General features: G+C 39.6%; 1 protein-coding gene across 1 annotated transcript; it reads left to right on the forward strand.

The window, feature by feature from the left end:
• The first annotated feature begins 295 nt into the window (after window positions 1–295).
• On the forward strand, window positions 296–12,089 carry hat1 (histone acetyltransferase 1). Its single transcript, XM_087804416.1, has 11 exons — window positions 296–362; window positions 841–912; window positions 978–1,053; window positions 2,995–3,115; window positions 7,503–7,679; window positions 7,757–7,878; window positions 8,441–8,545; window positions 9,521–9,627; window positions 9,897–10,048; window positions 10,471–10,587; window positions 11,511–12,089. Exons 1-11 carry the CDS (start codon window positions 356–358, stop codon window positions 11,679–11,681), a joined length of 1,227 nt encoding a protein of 408 aa, XP_087660542.1. The 5' UTR covers window positions 296–355; the 3' UTR covers window positions 11,682–12,089.
• Window positions 12,090–20,852: the final 8,763 nt, after the last annotated feature.

Here is a 20,852-nt window from a genome sequence, read left to right on the forward strand (position 1 = left end):
TTATTGATTGATAAGACAGTTTCTATCTATTATGTGTTACATGATGATAATGTTCAGCTTAACAGGCATCTTTAAAATAATAATAATAATAAACCATATGCTAGAGTTTGTGAGTTGTTTTTTCAACTGCAGTGTGGGCATAAATCCTGATTTTAATAAATTATTATTTTTGTTTACTTATCATTTCATATTGTAAATGAAAACGAGTTACTTACATTTTAATTATTTTTATTTATAAGTTTAAATCAATTTATTTTAGAAATTGCTTACTTCCCGTTGGAAAGGAAATACGTCAATCCGGAAGTCCTCGTAATTCCGCGGGTCTTTCGGGACAACAACACAGGCGCGTGGAGAAATGGCGGGTAAGTGACTTATTAATCCTTAAAGTCTTCAACCAAATGTGTATATTAATAATGCAACATGGCTCGTTTCAGTTGTGTTTACACGTGCTTTCATGCTCGAGCATGCTAAGCTAAGATAACCGTGGACGTGCAGTAGCAGGGCCCTGTCTGTTAACTTTAGCATCAGGCTATCATACTATGTGACGTTTTCAAATACCCCGTTTATCGACGTTTGGCAGGTTAAATGTATTTGTCCTTGTACGCGATTTAAGACTTGAGCATGTGTTTTAGACATGTGTCGTCACCAGGGTGTAGAGGAACTTGATAAATGTGTGTTTACTTTACAAACATCTGACAGTATAACGGCTGCTCGTTGCTGCACAGAATCAATATGAACAACAAAGTCGATGAATAGCATTTAGAAAGATGGATGGTGACGAGTATTCAGATAAAAAAAAACACACTAATCATAATAGGAATACTTCCCTTTTCTCTTCAGCTCTCAACAATATGGAGAAGAAACTTGCAGAGTACAAGTGTGACACCAATGAAGCGATCTGCTTGAAGCTAAGTATGTTGTTTGATGGATATTTATATTGAACTCTTTTGCTTAAAGTTGCTCTTGTTTTGTGTCAGTGCGCTTTCCAGATGATATTGAAGATGATGCAACGACCTTTCATCCAGAGTACAGCCACCAGATCTTTGGAGATGAGTGAGTTTAAAATGTTTATTTTAGTATTTAAAACTACACTGAACATAAATGTTTTTAATGCAAACTAGTGTAGCAGTTGGCGTTGACACAAAACAGATATGCCATTTGTATGTCATAGCCTTTGATTTTTTTTTTTTATATTGTTGTACTTGTGGGTGGGTGGATGGATGGATTAGCTTTATTAAGAAATGATACAAATATTAACATGCAATATCATCTTTTCACTCCACTCCTGCCCCCAAACTCAAAATTATACAATCTAATAGCACAAGGTTTAAAAGTCCCTGAGTCCATTAGTGTTGCATCTGGGGAGGAGCATTTGTGCTCCATCTGCTTCTCTGCTCACTGTTGACAGTGTTCAGAGAATGACTGTCATCCTCCATGATGGACAGTAGTTTGTCCAATGATCTCCTCTCAGCAACTGTCACCAGTGAGTCCAGCTTCATGCCAACCACAGAACCAGCCTTTCTGATCAACTTGTCCAACCTGTTGACACTCCTCTTGGACACATTCCCACCCCAACACACCACAGCATAGAACAGGACACTGGCCACTACAGACTGATAGAACTTGAAGAGGAGTTTCCTGCAGATGTTAAATGATCTGAGCCTCCTCAGAAAGTACAGTCTACTCTGGACTTTCTTATACACATGGTCTGTTTTGCAAGACCAGTTTACTGTCCAGCCACACACCGAGGTACTTAATCACAGCATACCAGCACAATTTAAACGTATATCTATATTAAACTTAAAAGACAAAAACAATTATTATGGATTATGTAAAAATACAAATTGTATTTATGTTTTGTATTTATTTACAGAAATTGGATGTCTCATTGGGCATTAAAAAAAAAATGGGTAAAATCTATTATAACTTGGGGACACCTTGCAGCTGGCAGCTTTAGGCTACAATTGGGAGTTGTTTCGATGAAGTGAAGAAGAATGGAAAGATCTGTGCAAAGGGGATTCAAACTAAATTATGTAACAATGAAAAACTATGTGTGACTGTATTTTGGAGAAAATGAAGTTTTATTTAAAATACTTGTGTCAGGCATAAAGGTAAAGCCAAAATACAGTTCGAAAACGTACATTCAAGCCAAGGTTTGTGGCGTTTTCGTAACAGTCCGACATGTTTTTTTGTTTTTTTAAATGTTTGAGTATTATGGCAGCATGTCTATCTTGCACAAAGTCTGCCTAAAGCTTTTTTTTCAAAGTTTTGAAGTTTGTAGTTGCTGAATGTATTTGCATACACTGCAGCTCAGCACAGGCGCTATTGACAATAGGCGACAATTTTATTTATTGTTGACTATTTTCAAAGGTTGACTATTCGTTTTCAGCCCAATTTTTTTAAATATATATATTATGTTACTGTGCTGTCGGATGCAATGATACATTTTGTTCTTCATTTAAACAAAACGATGACGGTGGCAGAAAACTGTCCGTCACCCAGTTATAGTTTTGCTTCACACCAGTTGTTATGGTAACCATGTATAGGCAGGTAGATCAGGACTAGATTACCAACTGCCACACCTGTGTCTCTGTCAGCATAGCATGCCGTAACATCATAATTGCAGCTCCAAATTAGTCAAAACTACGATTGGTTATTCTTGCATTTGGGCAATCAGAGAAAACAGTAATGGGCCCATTAATTATTGCAGCACACTTAATTGCCAGTGAGGCTCAATCACAGTTGCATAATGATGAAATCTATTTTGGCATCAACTGCTTGTGAACTTGTGGGGAACAAACAAAGGCGTCCCAGAGGAACATTCAGCTCCATCACCCGACGCAGGTGTTGATCTCACAGGAAGTAATCAGATGTGTCTTACTGTCCTGAGTCGTTAAAAGATTCTGCTCCACGTCAAACAGCTGCTTGTTGCAACAAATCTGCAAGTTAAATATCCTGCCTGAACCTCAACGCATCAAATCAACTGTCTTACAGCGAGGTGGCATTTGGATACAAAGGTCTTCAGGTACAACTGTATTACACGGCCGGGAACCTCAGCACGCTCTTCAAAGTGAAATATTCCTCAAAAGTCACCGAAGCATTTGACTGTGTAGAGGTAAGTGTACTGCGATCAATGTTTCTTCTCATTTGCACCTTCATGCATTAACTATTTGTAAAAGGTGTGAACAATAGTTGTATTTTTTTTAATTTGTTGTAAAGTACTCAACGCTGTATGCCAGGGGTTCCCACTCTTTTTCGGTTCGCAAGCTACTTTTAAAATGAGTCCAATAGATCTACCTTCATTAGATTTGCTCGACTTAAGCACATCCTTTACTCGGATGACTTGCACAGAATTGACTGATAATCAGTCATGATGGAAGGATGTGTGGATTTAATCATTTTTTATAGAAAAAGGCTGACTTGCATAAATAAGTATTCAGATATTGCTGGCAAGAAAGTAGCATATTTCGTTGTATTTGGATACATTTTCTTTAAGAGTAACTTACAAGCGTGTGCATGAACAATGAGCTCAATTATATCCTGTAGTGTCATAATCGTATTCCCCACTGCACACGAGTTCAGGGTCTCGTGTACTAAGATTTGCATTTATTTCACACTAAAAATGGTCATGCACCCAAACCCAGAAAAATGGTGCACAATTTTTTTAAAAATAATTAAACACTGATGGATGCATGTTGCTCCAGGTTGTTTGAGACTGTTAATGCACTTTATTGTTAATTGTAAATGTAAGTTTACATTTTTGTTAATATTTTGAGAAGAACTTTCCTACAAGCACGTTCACATTTGGTTAGAGAAAGCAATTCTCATTTCTTTGCTGTAAATGCCAGAAAAAAATTCAAGTAGCCTCTTTGTTGTTGCATTCTACTCTAAGTGGGGTCACTCATGCACCAGGTCCAAGGAGTAGGTTTTGAAAAAAAGCATGTGTAAAAGTTTCAGTACGTATTTTTTTTTTACCTACTTTTTGGATAATTTATTGGTTCAATATAATATTTTGGTTTGTTTGTTGTTATCAAGATATACATTGCAATTGAAATCTTGGAATTTTAAAATATGTTTTCCGCCGTCCTTCTTTTCTGACAGAATTACCATATCATTGACTTCCACTGTAAAAATAGACAAAGTACAGATAAATAAACATTTTTATCTGTACTTAATATGAGTTGAGGGTGATGAAACAAAATGGGATGATGGTCTGAGATATTTGCAGCTGAACTGGGGGTTACTTTGACTCTATTCTGAGGCAGTAATGTCCCACAACGTCTTCAAAATATTTTTTTCCCATTGTAGTCGGTGATGGTTATGGAATGTTAAAGACATACTCAGGGGGTGATGAGACATTTAGATTTGTTTTAATACACATCAAGTGCACGCATCCCTAAGTGAGAGGAAATTTCCAAATCTTGTATGCGACATTAGTGTCTTTAAAGCAGAGTTTTCTGCTGCATTTTCGTGTCATCTTCAAAACAATTGGTGTCGAAATGTTTCATAACAAAGATTACCTTGTTGGCTCTTGTCCACTGATCTTGCTTTGTCCATCTTCCTTTAGATATTTTGTCTTCAGGGAACTTAAATGTAGATATTTCAGGGATGAATACGTTGGCACAGTACATAGTCACACACATGTGTGTCTAAGTTGATTGAGTGATTTTTGAGCTGTAAATGTTCAACAACAGTTAACTTACTAATTGTTACTGAGGTAGGATTTTTTGCAATTAACACAAAGTTCTAGAATACTCATGAATCTTTAGAAAATGGACCAAATTGGTCAAGAAAGACAGTTGGAAGTCAGGGAGGAAAGGTTGACTAGAAGAACCACATCAAAAGTGGAAATGGACCATAAGGTCTATGTTACAATAATAAGGATGCAACAAATGTGTCATTGAAGGTCCTACCATTGGGCGTCCCGTCAAAGGTGTTCCAGGCATGGTACCTGGATGAGCCAAGCTGTAGTTGTCTAGGCAACACCTTAAGCATTTTCTCAGAAGATGTAACTATGGAGATGGAGCTTTGGACCTCTTCACTTTGGCCTCCTTGACCCAATAGCTAATAACAAAGGATGAAAGGGTGATTTTTTTTTTTTTATCTCAACTTCTTGCATTTATTTATATACACGCACGTGATCTTTTTAGTTCTGAACTCCCCCAACTTTAACCAGGTCGTGCAACTGATAGATGTCTGTGTCATCATTGACTGAGGAGCGTTGACCCTGGCGGTGGGCATACGAGGGGTTTTCGAGTGCAGCTGGTGACGGTCTGGAGAGCAGCAAAGATCAGGCAGCATCTGAAGGGTGTTTGTCTCTGAGTGCACAGGGACCGGCGGCGTCCGTGCAGCTGGTGTGAAGTGAGGGACGGTTGCGTTTACAGCTGCCACGACCAAGTAAACCAGGCAACTGGACTTTTCATACTCTGACAATGTAATTAATGCATCTAAAAGCAGGTTATTTATTAAGCACTGGAGATGAAAGTTGAGCATCTGGATTGTGTCTTCTTTTTTTTTTTGGAGCAGATTGACCGAAGAGATTAAATAATACCGACAGGACAAATTAGGTAATTTGTAGCCCCTTTGTGCTTTTTGTTGGAAATCAAAGGCATTAACAAAATAATCTAAAGGTGCATTGTTGTGTTTCATTCATCTCAAACTGAGTCTTCTATTCTGGAAGGCTGTGCAATTTACTGTCTAGTGTGTAGGAGAGTGGACGTCACAAAGAGTGGTGTTTGTCCATGGCCTCCTAAGTGCGCTTCTTATTCCTTAGAAATGTGGCTGAACAATTACAATGCTCAAGAGGTATTCAGCTGCAGGTGCATTACCTCCAGTTAGATATTAGCTGATGTCTGAATGGAGAGAATTAGCAGCATTTTGTCGTTCATTTTGCTCGGGCCTTCTTCATTTCTGGGTTTTGAATGCAGAGCAGCAAGGGTCTCTGTGCCGAAATAATGCCCATCCCACAGTGAAGCAGTGTGAAAGAGCTGCTTAGTAAGTGTTCTCATGTCAATCCTTGTGGAAATGGATACAATGCAAACATCACAGCTGAACTCGCCACACGTTGCAGCGAGTAAAAAGGTCCAAGGCTTGTTCCCCTTTGTCTGGCTGGCTCTTTGAAAATGCGGGGGCATATTCATTGGATTGGGTCACTTGGCAGGATTAGAGCCGAGGCCTCCATTGTGCATCACAGAGGTTTGTTAAGTTGAGATCAATTCATAAGATTTTTTTTTTCCCAGCGAGAAGTCCAAATGCGACAACTTCATCACATATTCATGGTTTGACATAAGTAGTAAATGTAGTGATTTAAGAGGCCTGTTGAGCTGGGAGGGGGTAGGGGGTGCCTAAGAACCCTGCTCAGGCGACAGTTTTAATTGCCTAATGGTTTTCTATTCACACAAACAAAACCGCTTTATGCTCCATTTGATTCTGTCGGTTACTCAATCTGGGTTTGTAATTGTACCCAATAACGTTGAACGGAAGTGTTCACATGCAAAACAAACGTGTATTTAAGTTAACATACATGTTCGGGGAGTTTTATAACCATCTTGGATCCCTAATCTCTCAAATACAACAATATCTATATTTAAAAAGAAATAAACAAAACTAATCCACTGTAATTAATATTTTGGACTAAAACGTCTGTCAAACCCATGACCAGGGGCTAAATCCTCAGCCAATCTATCGTAGCTGGTCTGCAAGGAATTCTGAGGCCATATAGTAAAAACTGAGTACTATTGAAAGGTGCATTTGATCCCATTCAGACACATCTTTTTTGACTGCCAATTTAAAAAAGGAACGTACCATGAAGTAGTAGCTATTGCAAGGGTCCAGATGAAATATCTAGGGGGGGGGAAATTACCACCCATCAGGCCTGTAGATGGTGCTCTAGTGCTCTCACGACCAAAGAAAAGACTGCATTCGGTCATTGTGATCTGCGGCAAAAACTTGGACATGATGGATACATTGGTTTGATCCAACCACAAAGTCTATAAATGGTTTTGCTTTACTAGAACTGAGAAACCGGCTATACTTTGTAATGGGGCTTTGTTGTTTGGCCTTTTATTAGTATCCCAATATTCTTAGCTGAGGTAATGGTAAGAAGTTTTGCACAGGATAACATGGGAGATTCCAGAACTGATTGTCTGGCTAAAAAGCTTCCCGTCAAAAGACAAAAGATAGTGGTGGTCCTCCTGGGTCATATACGAGCATTCTTTTAGGAATTAAATAATTATTTTGTGGGCTGACTTTGGCCCCGGCCCTTCAATTTATTGGTTTGGCTGTAGGAGGAAACCAGAAATATCGGATGAAACCCAGCCTTTTCTTGAGACCTTTGCAAAATCAATGGTATCTACCGTCGTGCCGCTCTTTTCGCTGTAAATCTGTCACCATTGATCCACATCAGTCAATTATATTCTCGTCCATGTGGGTTCAGTCATTGATCACATGTCGAAGGAACACCTCAGTCACTGCTCTTCTCTCACTTCTATTGTATTATTCAGCCGGATGATATTGATGGAAAGATCCGGGCCATCGTCCCTGCTGGGTTCACCTGCAACACGGATGACTTCATCTCGCTCCTCGATAAGGAGGCCAATTTCAGACCCTTCGGCCCCCTGCTTCACTCGTACACGGTCCACAACGAGGAGGCGGGCGAAGTCACATACCAGATTCATAAGGTAACCACGGCGTCTGTTGTGTGGTAATTTCAAAGTTTGTCCTCTCACAGCAAGTTTGTGTTGTGTGTGTGTCACAGGCCGACCTGAACTGCCCTGGATTCCGTGAGTACCACGAGCGCCTGCAGACGTTCCTCATGTGGTACATAGAGACGGCCAGCTTCATCGACGTCGACGACGATCGTTGGGACTTCTTTCTTGTGTGGGTGCCCTCTTTAATTGACACGGACTCCCTCCAGACCCCCCCAAAAACCCTAAGCCTTTTTGTGTGTCATTGAAAAACAAAGCCCTCCTTTGAGGCGCTTGTGACCAATTACTAGAGCAGTTTGATTATGTTTCCCCCTCTGAAGAATTGTTGATCAGGCAAGTGCGTCCTTTTTGGCAGAAGCCCTTTTTTAGGATTTTTTTTTCAAGCCAAGAGCTGAATGAACACTGTTGTCTTTTGAAACGGAACAATGTCTTCGCAGTAGAAAGAGCCTCTGCCAGTGTTTTCTTTACCTTGGCACCTATTAACGCAGACAATGGGGAAAATAGACTGAAGTGATTTTGGAGGAGCTCAGTCCCTCCTATAAACCCTTCTCCTGCTCTAAGTTGCAGTACTCCAATTAAGTGCATAATGTATTCAGGTTGCAGCAGGTGTACCCATCAGGCCTGGCTGCTCTTACATGCAGAGGGATGAGGGGGAGAGAGAACAGAACCGCTCTCTCGGACACTGCATGGGAGTGTGCCTGTAATTGACCCGTTTGACTCTGTTTCATCTGCAGGTTTGAAAAGTACAATAAAGACGGGGAGACTCTCTACGCGTCGGTCGGCTACATGACGGTGTATAATTACTACGTGTACCCGGACAAAACCCGACCACGTGTGAGGTAATTGCCAGGGCCGCACGTGCTTTCCCTTTCTCACCCAAAAAAAGGGGCATTATATATTTCTTTATCGTCTTTCCACAGAACCCAAATTACTCACTTGTGCAGCAGAGCGTTCAAGCTAAATTAGCTTCACCAAGTGTAATTTGTAGCTGAAAAGAACTTTGTGGAGTCTAAATGATTTAATTTATTTCACAGCAGCAACCAGTGTGAGTTTTTGTGAATGAAACAAACTGGTTTGCAAAGTTTAAATTAATCCCTGGTTAAATTAACTCTAAAATGGGTTAAACTAAATTTAAAAAATGCTGTTATTTCCTTTATTATTATCTGGAAGTCATTCAACAGATTCACTTTTTGACACATTAACAATAACAAACTCAATTCCATTTGTTGCCAGTTCACAAGTCAGTGTCCAGGTGTTTTTTTTTCTGCTGTGATGCCTAAAAGTATGCAAACTGGAACGAACTAATATTTCTTTGAAACAACACTGAACAAATTAAATAACTTTCAGACTCTGTAATAACTCTCACACCATCTTCAAATCTGTTTCAACATGACTCTTTGTCTCACTCCCTCTCAGTGATCTCATCATGGTGGTGTTGATTTCTGAAGCAAATTGATTAGCAAAGATAGTTCTGGTCTTTTCTAGACTGGATTGGGTTAAGAGGATGTACGTTTAAATGCACAATTCAAACAGTGTTGCGAATAGAGTTGGAGACAAAACAATCCTCTTTCAATTCTAAAAGGTTTAAAGACGAATATATATATATATATATATATATATATATATATATACAGTATATATATATATTTTACAAAATCCATTTTAAAACTATTTAAGCCTTTGGATATAAAACCAAAATAAGGTAAAAACAATTATGGAGTTGGTGCTAATTTGATAAAATCCTAACTTAATGATGAGGAACTTTGAAAAATGTCCTTGAATATTTCTTGATTTAAAGTGTTCTTCTTCCACAGTCAAATGTTGGTTCTGCCTCCCTACCAAGGAGAAGGTCATGGCGCTCAGCTTCTGGAGGCGATCCATCGATTTTATTGCGGCCTCCCCAAAGTACAAGACATCACGGGTGAGTAGCTTTTCACATCATCAGCTATGTTTGTGTCTTGGAGAAGTTGAGGGTTTCAAAGTCGCCCTGATACATACATAGGAATTAGAGCAAGTTTGGTTCATATTTTTCTTGCAAAAAATGTTTCATTGTTTTCAGTTCTCAGAAGTTGTGCTTCCTTGTTGTCACTTATTTCCAATTTGTAATGTTCAATTATCTTTTGTGTGCATTCATTGTGAATTTGTATGTATTCATTGATTTATTTTTCCTCTTCTTTTTTTTTCATCCAGCTGAAGACCCGTCTGAGAGCTATATAAAGCTCAGGGACTATGTTCTGGCAAAACTGTGTCAAGGCCTGCCGTCCTTCACCGAAGACAAGCTGTGTCTCGGCTTGTCAGCAGACATGATAAAGGATGCCCAAGAAAAACTGAAAATCAACAAGGTTTGTTGTGTATGATGACAGTGTCTCTACAATTAGGAAAAATCAAATTGAAAGACACATAAGATAAGTGTGGGTTAGCATATCCGATAACTGCAGCTTAATAAGTTCAATAGAATTGAATAAATCGAAGGAATCATATTTTCAAAATTATAATAAAGCCCTCTCAAGACACATTGGGTTGTGGTGCAGAGATAAATTTAAACAAATGAATTGTGTCAGAGCAAAGTTCCATATTCCTTGTAATCCTTCAATAATACTGTCGTACTCTAAACTCTTTACCTTGTTAAACGGTTTCAGATCATTCAAAATGGATACAGTTGTGTTTTATATACTTTGAAAAGTATATTTTAAATAAACCTAAGAGAATGATGGGATTTTATTTTTAGAAAACCTAACCAATGAATGATCACTTTTTTTGACAGAAACACACGCGACGAGTCTATGAAATCCTGCGTCTCAGAGCCACAGACATGAGCGATGAAGAGAAGGCAAAACAATACTGTTTGGTGGTGAAGAAGAGGCTGTTCATACCTTACAGGGTAAGACTCCACATACATGTTTGTTACAGGCTTATTTAAAGTCACATAACACACTAAGCGGTGCCTTTAACACGCATATTAATGCAGCCGTGTCACCTTATTATTGTGCTACCTCATAAAAGTTGCACAAAAATGTATTTTGAGTCTTGTGAAAAGTGATAGATTACCAGCGGCGCATTGTTCCAAGCACAATGGAACGCACCAGGCGTCTGGCAGGACAACTGCGCGAGCTTTCTTCCATTCAGCCGCATGTCATTAGTCAGGATTTGCATTTCTTTGGGAGGAATAATTTTCAGGAAAATGTGTTCAGAGCACTTTTCGAAGAAGCTTCTGCCATTCATAGTTTTGTTCTTTGTGCTGACTGCTTCATTTATTCATCTGTGTGTATATATTCCCCTCCATTTAAGTGACTGTCGACTCGTGTGCTGATCCTTGTGTCATTCACTTTTCCTAGCTCCGAGCTCACCTCTCACTGTTAACTTTTTTTGCCCAAGTGACATGAGTCGTCTCTTTCAAGACATTTGTCATGTGAAGGGTTAGCAAAATTGTGATTTAGATTATTGTATCATGCTTGTTTTAGGAAGTAGAAACAGCAGGTAAGGTTCACAAGTCAGTTCACAAGGCCAAATTAAATAATGAATAATAGAATGTATCAAAACTCTTTACTGCTACAGATAGAGTTAAGTGAGAATAAATCAATCAATCAATCAATAAAAGGGCACAATTACTTAGGTTTTAACTGCTCAGCACCGTTAGAATATGTCCGGATCAGTGTCATAAAGACTATTGGTAAGTCATAGAGTTATTTGCCGACCACTTCTACTATAGATCTCTTGGGTTGTTTTATCTTTTGGGATTCAAGTAGTTTTAACAGGAGACCTTTGGTGCACGAAGACTGAAATGTTGATGTTTCAAACATGCAGAAGAACCAGCGGGAACTGGCCAAGATGAGGAAGTGTTTGCGGCCGGAGGAGCTGGTGTCACACATGGGTCAGATGGACAAACAGGTGCAGCAGGAGGAGCTGGAGAAGAGCTACCAGCTGGTGGTGGAAGACTACAGGAGGATCATTGAGAGGCTCGCAGCGCACGCCTGATGAGGTCACACTGGCCCGGAGCCCACCCTCTCAACACGCAGGTGGTCCCCCACATCTGTACAAAGCCACATGAACGACAGCTTCAGCAAAGAACTCTCCACGTAACAGAATCCCCAGTTTTAGCTGAAGAGTGTTTACTGTAGCCGAGTCAGGCAGAGGAGCAGCACAGACTGTTTGTTTTCCTGCTGAAGTGACAGAGAAGGAGCACGTTTGAAATTACAGTGTGAATGATCCACTGATGATTTTAACACCGTACCTGACACTTCTTCTCCGTTTTTGACATCCTTGATTCCAGTGTTCGTTTTAAAGCACTTCACGAGAAAATAGTTAAACAAAAGGGTTTTGTATGTTGTTCAGATGATGACTTTTGAATTGTAAAAAAAAATAAAATCTGAACCTTTCTGTTCACTCACTTTGTGAATTTTTTTTTTTTTTAACTTTTCATTTCAACACTTTGGAGGTCACTGCATAAATGGGTAAAGACTGAGCGATATACTGTGACTTAAATTGTCTTCATGTTTTTTATTGCAATAAATGCTCTGAAAATACAATACATAAATAAATGGGTTATGGGCTTAATTAAATATATCCAAGTAAATGTTTTTAAAAATATTTAATAACAAGAAAAATCTATTTTATTAAGAGCCTAGAATTGCCACTCACATTGTTTTATTTATTTATTTTAATTATACGTGTAATATGTTTGCCCTATGATTGTTAGATACCATTCAAATGTATAACTGATAACTTTGAGCTCAATGTTCATCAGGTATCGCTCTGAAACTCGGTTGCACAACACACCGTATGATTTAAGGTCTACACAGAGATTGGAGAATCCTTTACGTTTGTTGAGTCTAATCATAATCTACTCAGATTGTTTCCTGTCACATCTAAATGCATCAATGGAATGTACGTTAATGGGTAAAATACTTAAAATATAATTGAAACTTGAATATTCTTCAAAGATATGAGCTTTGTCTGAGTGGATCATTGTTATATTCTGGTCGAATAGTTGTGTGTTACCCTTGAGTTATTTTACCTTTTTTTTCAATCACAACTATCCACTCAATAATTCTCCCCCCAAAATGCTGTGGGTCGTCCCCCCATGTTGGTGATGTCCTCCCGCTCAGATGCCCTCTCACAGCTAATGCCTCTCCTGGTGTTCCATGTTACGCTAATGAGTATTATGGTTTCCAATTGAAAACCTTTGTGCCACTTTATTATCGCTGCTTGTGTCGATCACGCTGATGAATCTCCATCACGCTTTATGATGCTTTAGCACATTATCGCAAAATAAAGTCGGCCGGGTCAATTTTCAATTTTCCAGCCTCGCCTCTTGAAACCAGACAAAAACCTTGGGACCCTGCTCGGCTCTAATTCCAATTGATTGAATCCACTCATGGTCATTTTTTTAACTGCGGTGAGTGGTTCAAGCGCTGAAGTATTTTATTAGTACTTTAGTCATCTAGCAACATGATTAGCCAAAACCATGTTCCTGTGGTGTGTTGATATTCCTCAGCAGAGCCTGTAAATAAATCTCCTGCATGTTAAACCTTTAGTTTTTCTCGGGCAGTTGTACCAAATAAGGAGATGCGACCTACTTGTCTATCCCTATAGCATCTTTATTATGTACAGGGGGTTATGAGTATGGACATAGGGTTAGGTACCAACTACCCAGATATTTAAACTGCTTTCAAAAACGACTTTGTAATGGAGGTGTCGCCAATCATGAGCCCAATGTAGCCCACAGGGATCACAAAAGTATCCCACTGTCTTTTTCTACTGTATGTTGTTTTGTAAGTGTCATCGGTCTTGGCCTTGTGACCCCGGTCTGGACTATGAATTTATGGTTTTGGTCTCATCTTACAAAGTTTTAGTCTTGTGTTTTCTCCGTCCCACTGTTCTTGGCTTTGTCTCAACACTCTCCAGTCTTGGTAGTGTCTTGACTACAAGTCTTGTGTAAACCCTCTAATAATGTTATTTACGATCTTGTAAAATCATTGTTAATATTGTAACAAACCAATAACCTTAACATAGTCTTTGTTGAATATATCTATCGTGAAGCATGCAACTTTTGTTGCTTGCAAAATGAGTATCAAACTGGTAGTAAAAATAAATGGATTCTGCAGAAGAATACACACATTTAAAAAATGTAAAAGGCTAAGACAACACAGTGACAAACACAGCAGCACCAAGTAAATTAAGAAGAAGTCTAGACTGTCTGAATAAATTGGTCTTAAGATGTTTCTTGAAGGAGTCAGTAGACTCCATCAAACCCAGAGGGAGAGGAAGATTGTTCCAAAGCTTAGGAGCTACACACAAACCCAAGTGCCGCTCATTGAATCTTCAAAGTGGAATATCTCATACAGCAGATTGCATGCATCAAACACCAGCAAATTAAATTCAACTGTCTTGTTATCCTTGTAATCCTACTAGTGGCACCTTGTACAATACGTCATGCTGTATGGTCTAGAGACTAAGGAAAAGGCAGGAAGCAGAGCTGGAGGATGAAGATGTTGAAGTTCTCTTTGGGAGTGACGAAGATGGATGGGATCAGGAATGAGTCGATCAGAGGAACATGTTGGATGTTTTGGAGATAAGGTCAGAGAGGCCAGAATGAGATTGTTTGGTCAGGTAGTGACTATATTGGTAGAAGGATGCTGGGGTTGGAACTGCCAGGCAGGAGGTCTAGAGGAAGACCAAAGAGAAGGTTTATGGATATAGTGAAACATGAAGTTGGTGTGAGAGAGGGGGATACGGAGAACAGGCTTAGATGGATGAGGTTGATTCGCTGTGGCGACCCCTGAAGGGAGCAGCCGAAAGGAAAAGAAGAAGAACCGGAACCTGAGTTACTGATTTATTACAATACTTCCAGCTTGAAATGTGAGCTACAACTTCCATGAAATGAACCGGCACATACCAGTGGTCTCAGGATGACCAAGACATTTTGCTTTCAATACCTGTCAAAGCTCAATGTCGGCCTTCACTCTCCCAGGAACTCTCAAGTTCCGATGGTGTCAGTGGTAGAATAACTACCAACCAGAGGTTTCCAAGTCAACCTCATGACATGACTTCCCTGAAGTGACCCTGTTCTTACCCAGGAACTAGCTTCTCTTTATGCAGCAGAATAGTGAATCCACACCAATATCTTGGTTCCACGGAATCTGCTGTTTTGTAAAATCATTCCGACTGCTCGTTGCCTCAACAACTTTAAGAGAGACCCCACCAGACCCACTGCTTCATTTCTGAGCCGCTAGTGGGTCTTCTTTTACGTAGTGGATTATTGGATTATTCTGACATAAATAATAAAAGCGCTATTGGTGGCATGGGCCCTACAGGTAAAGACACCTTTGCTTAATATTCTACACAAAGGAAGACAAACCAAATTACCTTTTTGCTGGTTTATTGTTTACTTTAAATGCCAACAATGAACACGTTATCCCCCAAATGCTGCATTTGCTGGAATGGATTGGTTCAGAAAAGTCCAGGCACTCTGTTTGAATACTAATTTCGATTGGTGGTATCCATGAAATGCTATCATTTAGAATTCTTGTAGTTCTGTAGTTTCCGTGCAAAACTCAAGATACACCATCTCTTCACATCTGGTTGGACACTCTTCCACTGGCCTTCTGGTCACCAACTGTTTTCAAACCTTTGCATAGGATGCAATTTTTCTATCGGGCATTTCGCTTCAAGGCGAACAGGCTATATGATACAAATGTCCTCATAATGAACATCTCACATCTGATGCCATTTATCCTGAAGACACGAAGACATATGCCAGACGTTGAACTGTGTATTGAACTCTGGTATTCTGTGGGACACCAAAGCCTATCGGTAGGAAGTCCAAAATGTGGCTTTGAGACATGATATGTTTTTTTAATCTGCCCTGGTGGTTTTTAGTTGGAGAAGTAAACGGAACGTCAGGCAGAAGCTAGTCTCCATCTACTAGAATTCATTTTGAGGGTATACTTGTCTTGACTGACTTGGACATTGAGCCAAATGAAGGCACACACAAAGAACAAGACAAACGGTTGTGCACATTCTTCTTTTTTTGTAATTGAATACCACACATCCATAGATTAATTTCAAATAGCTAGATAATCAAGCTATAAAAAGTGAATGCTTACCAAAATGGCTGCCCCATCATAGATTGATACAGTGACAAATAGCTGAAACCGTGTGTTCCAGACAATCCCATAATGCTTTGCAAAACGTTTGATCTATTTCGAAATAAACTAAAGCGCAGGTTTTCTCTGTAAGATATTCTTGCTTCATTTCTCCAACAATTTAACAGAAAAACTCAACACTTAAGTAACCTGGAGCACGTCGGCTTCAGCAGAAGAGGGTACAGACTGACAAGGAAACAAAAGTTTTGATTAGAATACTTCCTTGATTGAGATTTGAAAAGGTTTTGATTGATTTATATTGTTGCAGAACATGAAATGTACTGTTTTTTTTCTTCACAAAACGGTTCGTGGTAAAATGCTTTTTACAGAGAGTTTAGTAGAACTCAGCTGCATGTTGGAAAGTATATATTATCTTCTTCTGTAGTGTTTTTTAGGAAAGACGAAAACATAACCCTTTAAACCACACTTCCTCATCTTTCAGGAAAAAACATAAACGCAGTAGAGGGATCTTTCCATGAAGACCATCATCACGTTTCCAGCTAGTATCAAAATCTCAAGTTCAATTTTTAGCTTCAACAGCAAGTCACCATGTGTTACCAATGATTGCCCCATTTAAGTATAAATATATATATGAAGAAAGAGGGAACTGATCAAGAAGAAGAATGAAACAAACTGAAAAAGTTCCTTAGAAAGATCTGATGGACCGAGAGATGGCAGCGTTCTATTTATATTCTAACTTTTTCTTCTGATAAAGAGCTACAATTCCTCCTCTCTGATACGCCATTTGGTCTTTCCACTAACTTTGGACCTGCCCTCAGAAGATTGACCTACATTTTTATATGCGCCTTGAGAGACAGTAGGAAATGTTTGTTTATTCTATGGAATCCAAAAAAAAAGAATTGACAATATTGTTTCTAAAATGTTAAAACATATTTTTTAGTACATTCAAGGTTTCCTCTTGATATTGTAAAGACTTCCGAAGACAAATATCTGCTTCTTTTATACGTAAAGAAAAGGGAAAATGGGCAATATTCCTTCATCCCTGTGTTCTCCCTCGGTTCAATCAGTCATTAAGGTGCGGACAATCGAAATCTACAGAAGCTGCTGTACTTCCTTGTGTAGTCGGAGCTATTAGAGTAAATCCAGCCACGGGGCCCTCCGACTCTGTGCGCTTTTGTGCAGCCGACACAGACTGTCTATTATGTGGTGCCGGGGCTCAGATGTAGGAGGTTGATTTATGTCGGAAAATCACATGGGTTTCAATCTCCTGTCTCTCACTTTTCATATTCAGCAAGAGGACAGAAAAAAGGGGGACGTCCATTAAGAGCTCCATTTCATTTTTTTTTTAATGTGAGTGATTGTGCAACTTAATTCCCTGCCACCTGTATGGAAGTTTATTGGTTTTCCTCCCACATTATGGCGACATCTTTAGACTGTGTGATAGTGATGCTGCTGAACTTGATATCTGTGTGGAGGAGTTCCATCGTCTTGGTTGCCAGGTTCCCAGGAGAGAGGTGGCCAGGAAAGTCCAAGCAGACCCCCCCGAGCTCAGTCATCCATCCATGGTTTTCTTATCACGTTCCCATTCCCTTTGTCCTCGGTAGGTGCCAGCGGAGGACCTGGCTGCTCCCTTTTCTCTCCTAAACGCCTCCTCTTGAGGATAATGTTTGACGCGATGACAAGCACAAGCACAACAGTGTAACACAAACCAAGTTTAACATTTTTAATTGTGTGTTGGGAGGCAGAGATTGTGCTGGTGGGACAGCTCTCAGATCCTGCTGCTGATACGGTAATTTGCTCAAGTGAAGGATGAGATGAAAGTGATGGCGTTGAAAGTGAAAGAAGAAAAAAATCCCCAGAGTCCAGAGTGCCGGTTCCCTTCATTGTTGTGACAAGATTTCCCCGGCAGGACGTGTTTAAATCATATTTGTGTGTATCAGCAAAATGCAACGACGAGGTTCGGTAGCTGCAGGAAACGTTTAATTTCCTGCACAGCTCATTATCATTCAGAACAAATGACTCATGTGCATGATTGACTCAGTCCAGGTCCATTATCTGCGTGCTTATGACACTGTTCATGGTCAATGATTTCTATCTCGGCACCACCAGAGCTCCTGCGTGTAATGACGATGTCCGTTAAACGATTCGGGATCAATGGTTCGTCTCACATCGAGCGTAGACTTTGATAGACTTCAATGACACACAAAAGCATCTTTCTTTCCATGAACATGAGCAATTGACTGTTTCAGCAGTTGACTGGTTTTAGAACGGAACATTGAAGGGAGTGACGTTAGATATTTCCCATTTCTTTGAGTTGGCTCCTGTACCTTAGCTTGTCTGTCCACTTGGTCTTTCTACTAGCTATGTCTTTTGGACCAGTACTGTCCTCACAACCACTGAATGATACAAAGTTCTCCTGATTGAAGATGCTACATCCCAATCCTTTGGAGGGCAGGAACTAACTTCCGATCTAACTCAGTCATTCACTTGAGAACCATGGTCTCATTCCTAACCAATACCCTGGCCTTGTGTGTTGTATTTTACTGCCACAGCAGACCATGCTAGCATTCTTATCAAATTTCCACAGGCTGTCTCTGATCTCTTTCTGATCAATTCAGTTCAGCGCCGCATAAGCAATACTATTTTCTTCAGGGCATAGTGCTGTAGAGAAAAGCTGGTCTTTGGGCTCCGTCTATGGGCTCTTGGGGGGCCTGAGAACCAAGATGTGGACCCGATGACAGCCTGGGGTCCCGTCCGGTCCAGGCTGCATGTGCCTGGGAGCCAGAGAACCGGTGTCGGGTCCTGTTGGCTGTCAGACCGAACACCATCAGGAGTTGGCTTTGGGCAACAATAATACTTTCTACCATATTTCACATAAGACTTAAAAGGAGAACAAGATCTAGGGGGAGTTATGATTGGTTAAGGAACTAATTCAACCTGTGACCTGGATGCCGCAAATATGCCCCCTCCCCAACTACTATATTGTAGCAGTCCCTGTGTTGCTGGGTTTACTCCGAGTACTCCGGTTTCCTCCCAGAGTCCAAAAACATACATACAGGAACTTGGGCCAATTGTCCGTAGGTATAAGTGAGTGTGTGAATTATTGTGTGTCTTAATTTGTCCTGCAGCAGACTGGCGTCCTGTTCAGGGTTCAAGAAACTCTGCAACCTCCTTAAGGGAATAAGCTTCCGAAAATGAATAAATAAGTATATATGTATAAACAGAATCTAAGTAACTAATGAATTAAACACAAAATCAATTCATGAAGGTATAAATGGTTTAAATCCTAGGTTAGACTTGAATGATATAAATCTCCAAATACAGAAACCTGTTTCATGAGGGACTTCGATACAAAAACATTCACTGAATCTCTAAATCTGGAACAAGCTGTGACTCAGTGGATCTACTATCAAATACGTCTGATGGTCTATGTGGACGTTAATGACCTCCTTCTTCCCTCAGACTGGCTCTCCCTGTCCTGCAGGCCACGGCAGAGTATTAATCTCTTAAATGAGCCGTGCTGCAGCGTTGGGTGAACATTTGCTTCGGTTTTCCAATTAAAACCGCTCCATTAGGATGTAATTGCTGCTATCTGGGGCTGGGACGGCTGGGAGGGGGAGCCCGTCTGAGATGCTATCGGCCGCCGGAGACAGGAAGGCTACTGTGTAATCTTGTCAGCTTGCAGATCGCGGCTGAGATGGAGTCTTGAACTCTGTAGCCTCACAAGTGTTTTGGACTTTTGCTCTCTTACAATCTTTTCCCCGAACAAAAAGAAAACTGCTGAGGTTTGTGGTTTTGATGTGACCGCCAGATCATTATCCTGCAAACGTCCTTAAAATAACTCTTTCCTACTTTGTCCAAAACACCCCTTAAATTTGAGTTTGAGGACTCAAAATAACACATAAATACAGTATATTAGAGATAGTTTGGGGGAGTTGGTTAGTGGAGAGGAAAGTAAAGTTATCAAACTTATCATAAAGACATTAACTAATAATGAGAATTGAATTCTAAAAAGAGTTGCTATTTATTAAAAATAAAACACAATACAAATATTGATTATTATGAATAAATAAAGATTTTATTTAATTAAAATATATATCATATATTTGCTATTTTGACATTGTAACATTAATTTGCCTGTTTTATTCTAACACATTTTGCACAAGGTTGAAGTTTTGTTTCCTCTTTTTAGAACAAGCAGCCACGATGCCTCCTTCAGAAATGTTTTGTTGAATATTTTTATCTAGAAAGGTGAAAGAAAACCTGTATTAAGTTAAGACTAAAGTATTTATCAAGACTAAAAATATTAGGGGGTTCACATTTATTTTTTGCATCTGGAGGGAAATTTAAAACTTGCATTTTGGATTTATTTCTGCTCGAAGGCGGAGTTGGCTGCGAAATGAAGGAACTCAACAGCCAGCTGGACAAGAAACGTTTGAAGACACAAAAACGGAAACTGATCTTTGTGTGCAGTTCCAGGACTGTGCACAGAAATCAAGAGCAAACACATGAGCTGTAACATTACACAACAGTCACTCAGAAAAGAAAACACTTCGGACCTTTAGCAAAGTCTTTACAGCTGAAAAATAAAGGAATGTGGACGAAAAATGACATTTCCCAGATTCTCTTTGCTAATTGGGGCCAAATATCCCCTCATGTCTGGTGAGTGTAAGAAACCATCCTATAAAATATCTTTGTTGTTTTCTTTATTTGATCATTCTGTGAAACCAGTGAAAGTTTTTTTTAATCATTAAAGACAAGCATTTTATTTAGTAAAAATTTGACCTGCAAGACCTCTATTTTCAACCTCTCTCCATGTTCTTTAAATTGTCACCCAGATAAAATGTCAGAATGACTATGAACTTGCTATGTTCGCAAGTATTCCGTTCAGTTTTAAATTACCTCCACAGAAATAATAACAATTGGTTTTATCAGTTATTACTGTCCGAAATGTTTTTTTGTTTTGACTAAAAGATGATATTCTCTCAGAAGTAAAATTAGCTTGGGGTTCTTGACACGTCAAGACGCTTGTTTAAGTCAA

This window comes from Callionymus lyra, chromosome 12 (genome assembly GCF_982586985.1).
Source record: "Callionymus lyra chromosome 12, fCalLyr1.hap1.1, whole genome shotgun sequence".
Classification (NCBI taxonomy): Eukaryota; Metazoa; Chordata; class Actinopteri; order Syngnathiformes; family Callionymidae; genus Callionymus; species Callionymus lyra.

Excerpts from the sequence above, each read along its gene's own strand:
- hat1 (XM_087804416.1), top strand. Across the intron at positions 1,054-2,994 it reads CACCAGATCTTTGGAGATGA|CGAGGTGGCATTTGGATACA; the intron begins GTGAGTTTAAAA and ends ACTGTCTTACAG. Across the intron at positions 7,680-7,756 it reads TCACATACCAGATTCATAAG|GCCGACCTGAACTGCCCTGG; the intron begins GTAACCACGGCG and ends TGTGTGTCACAG.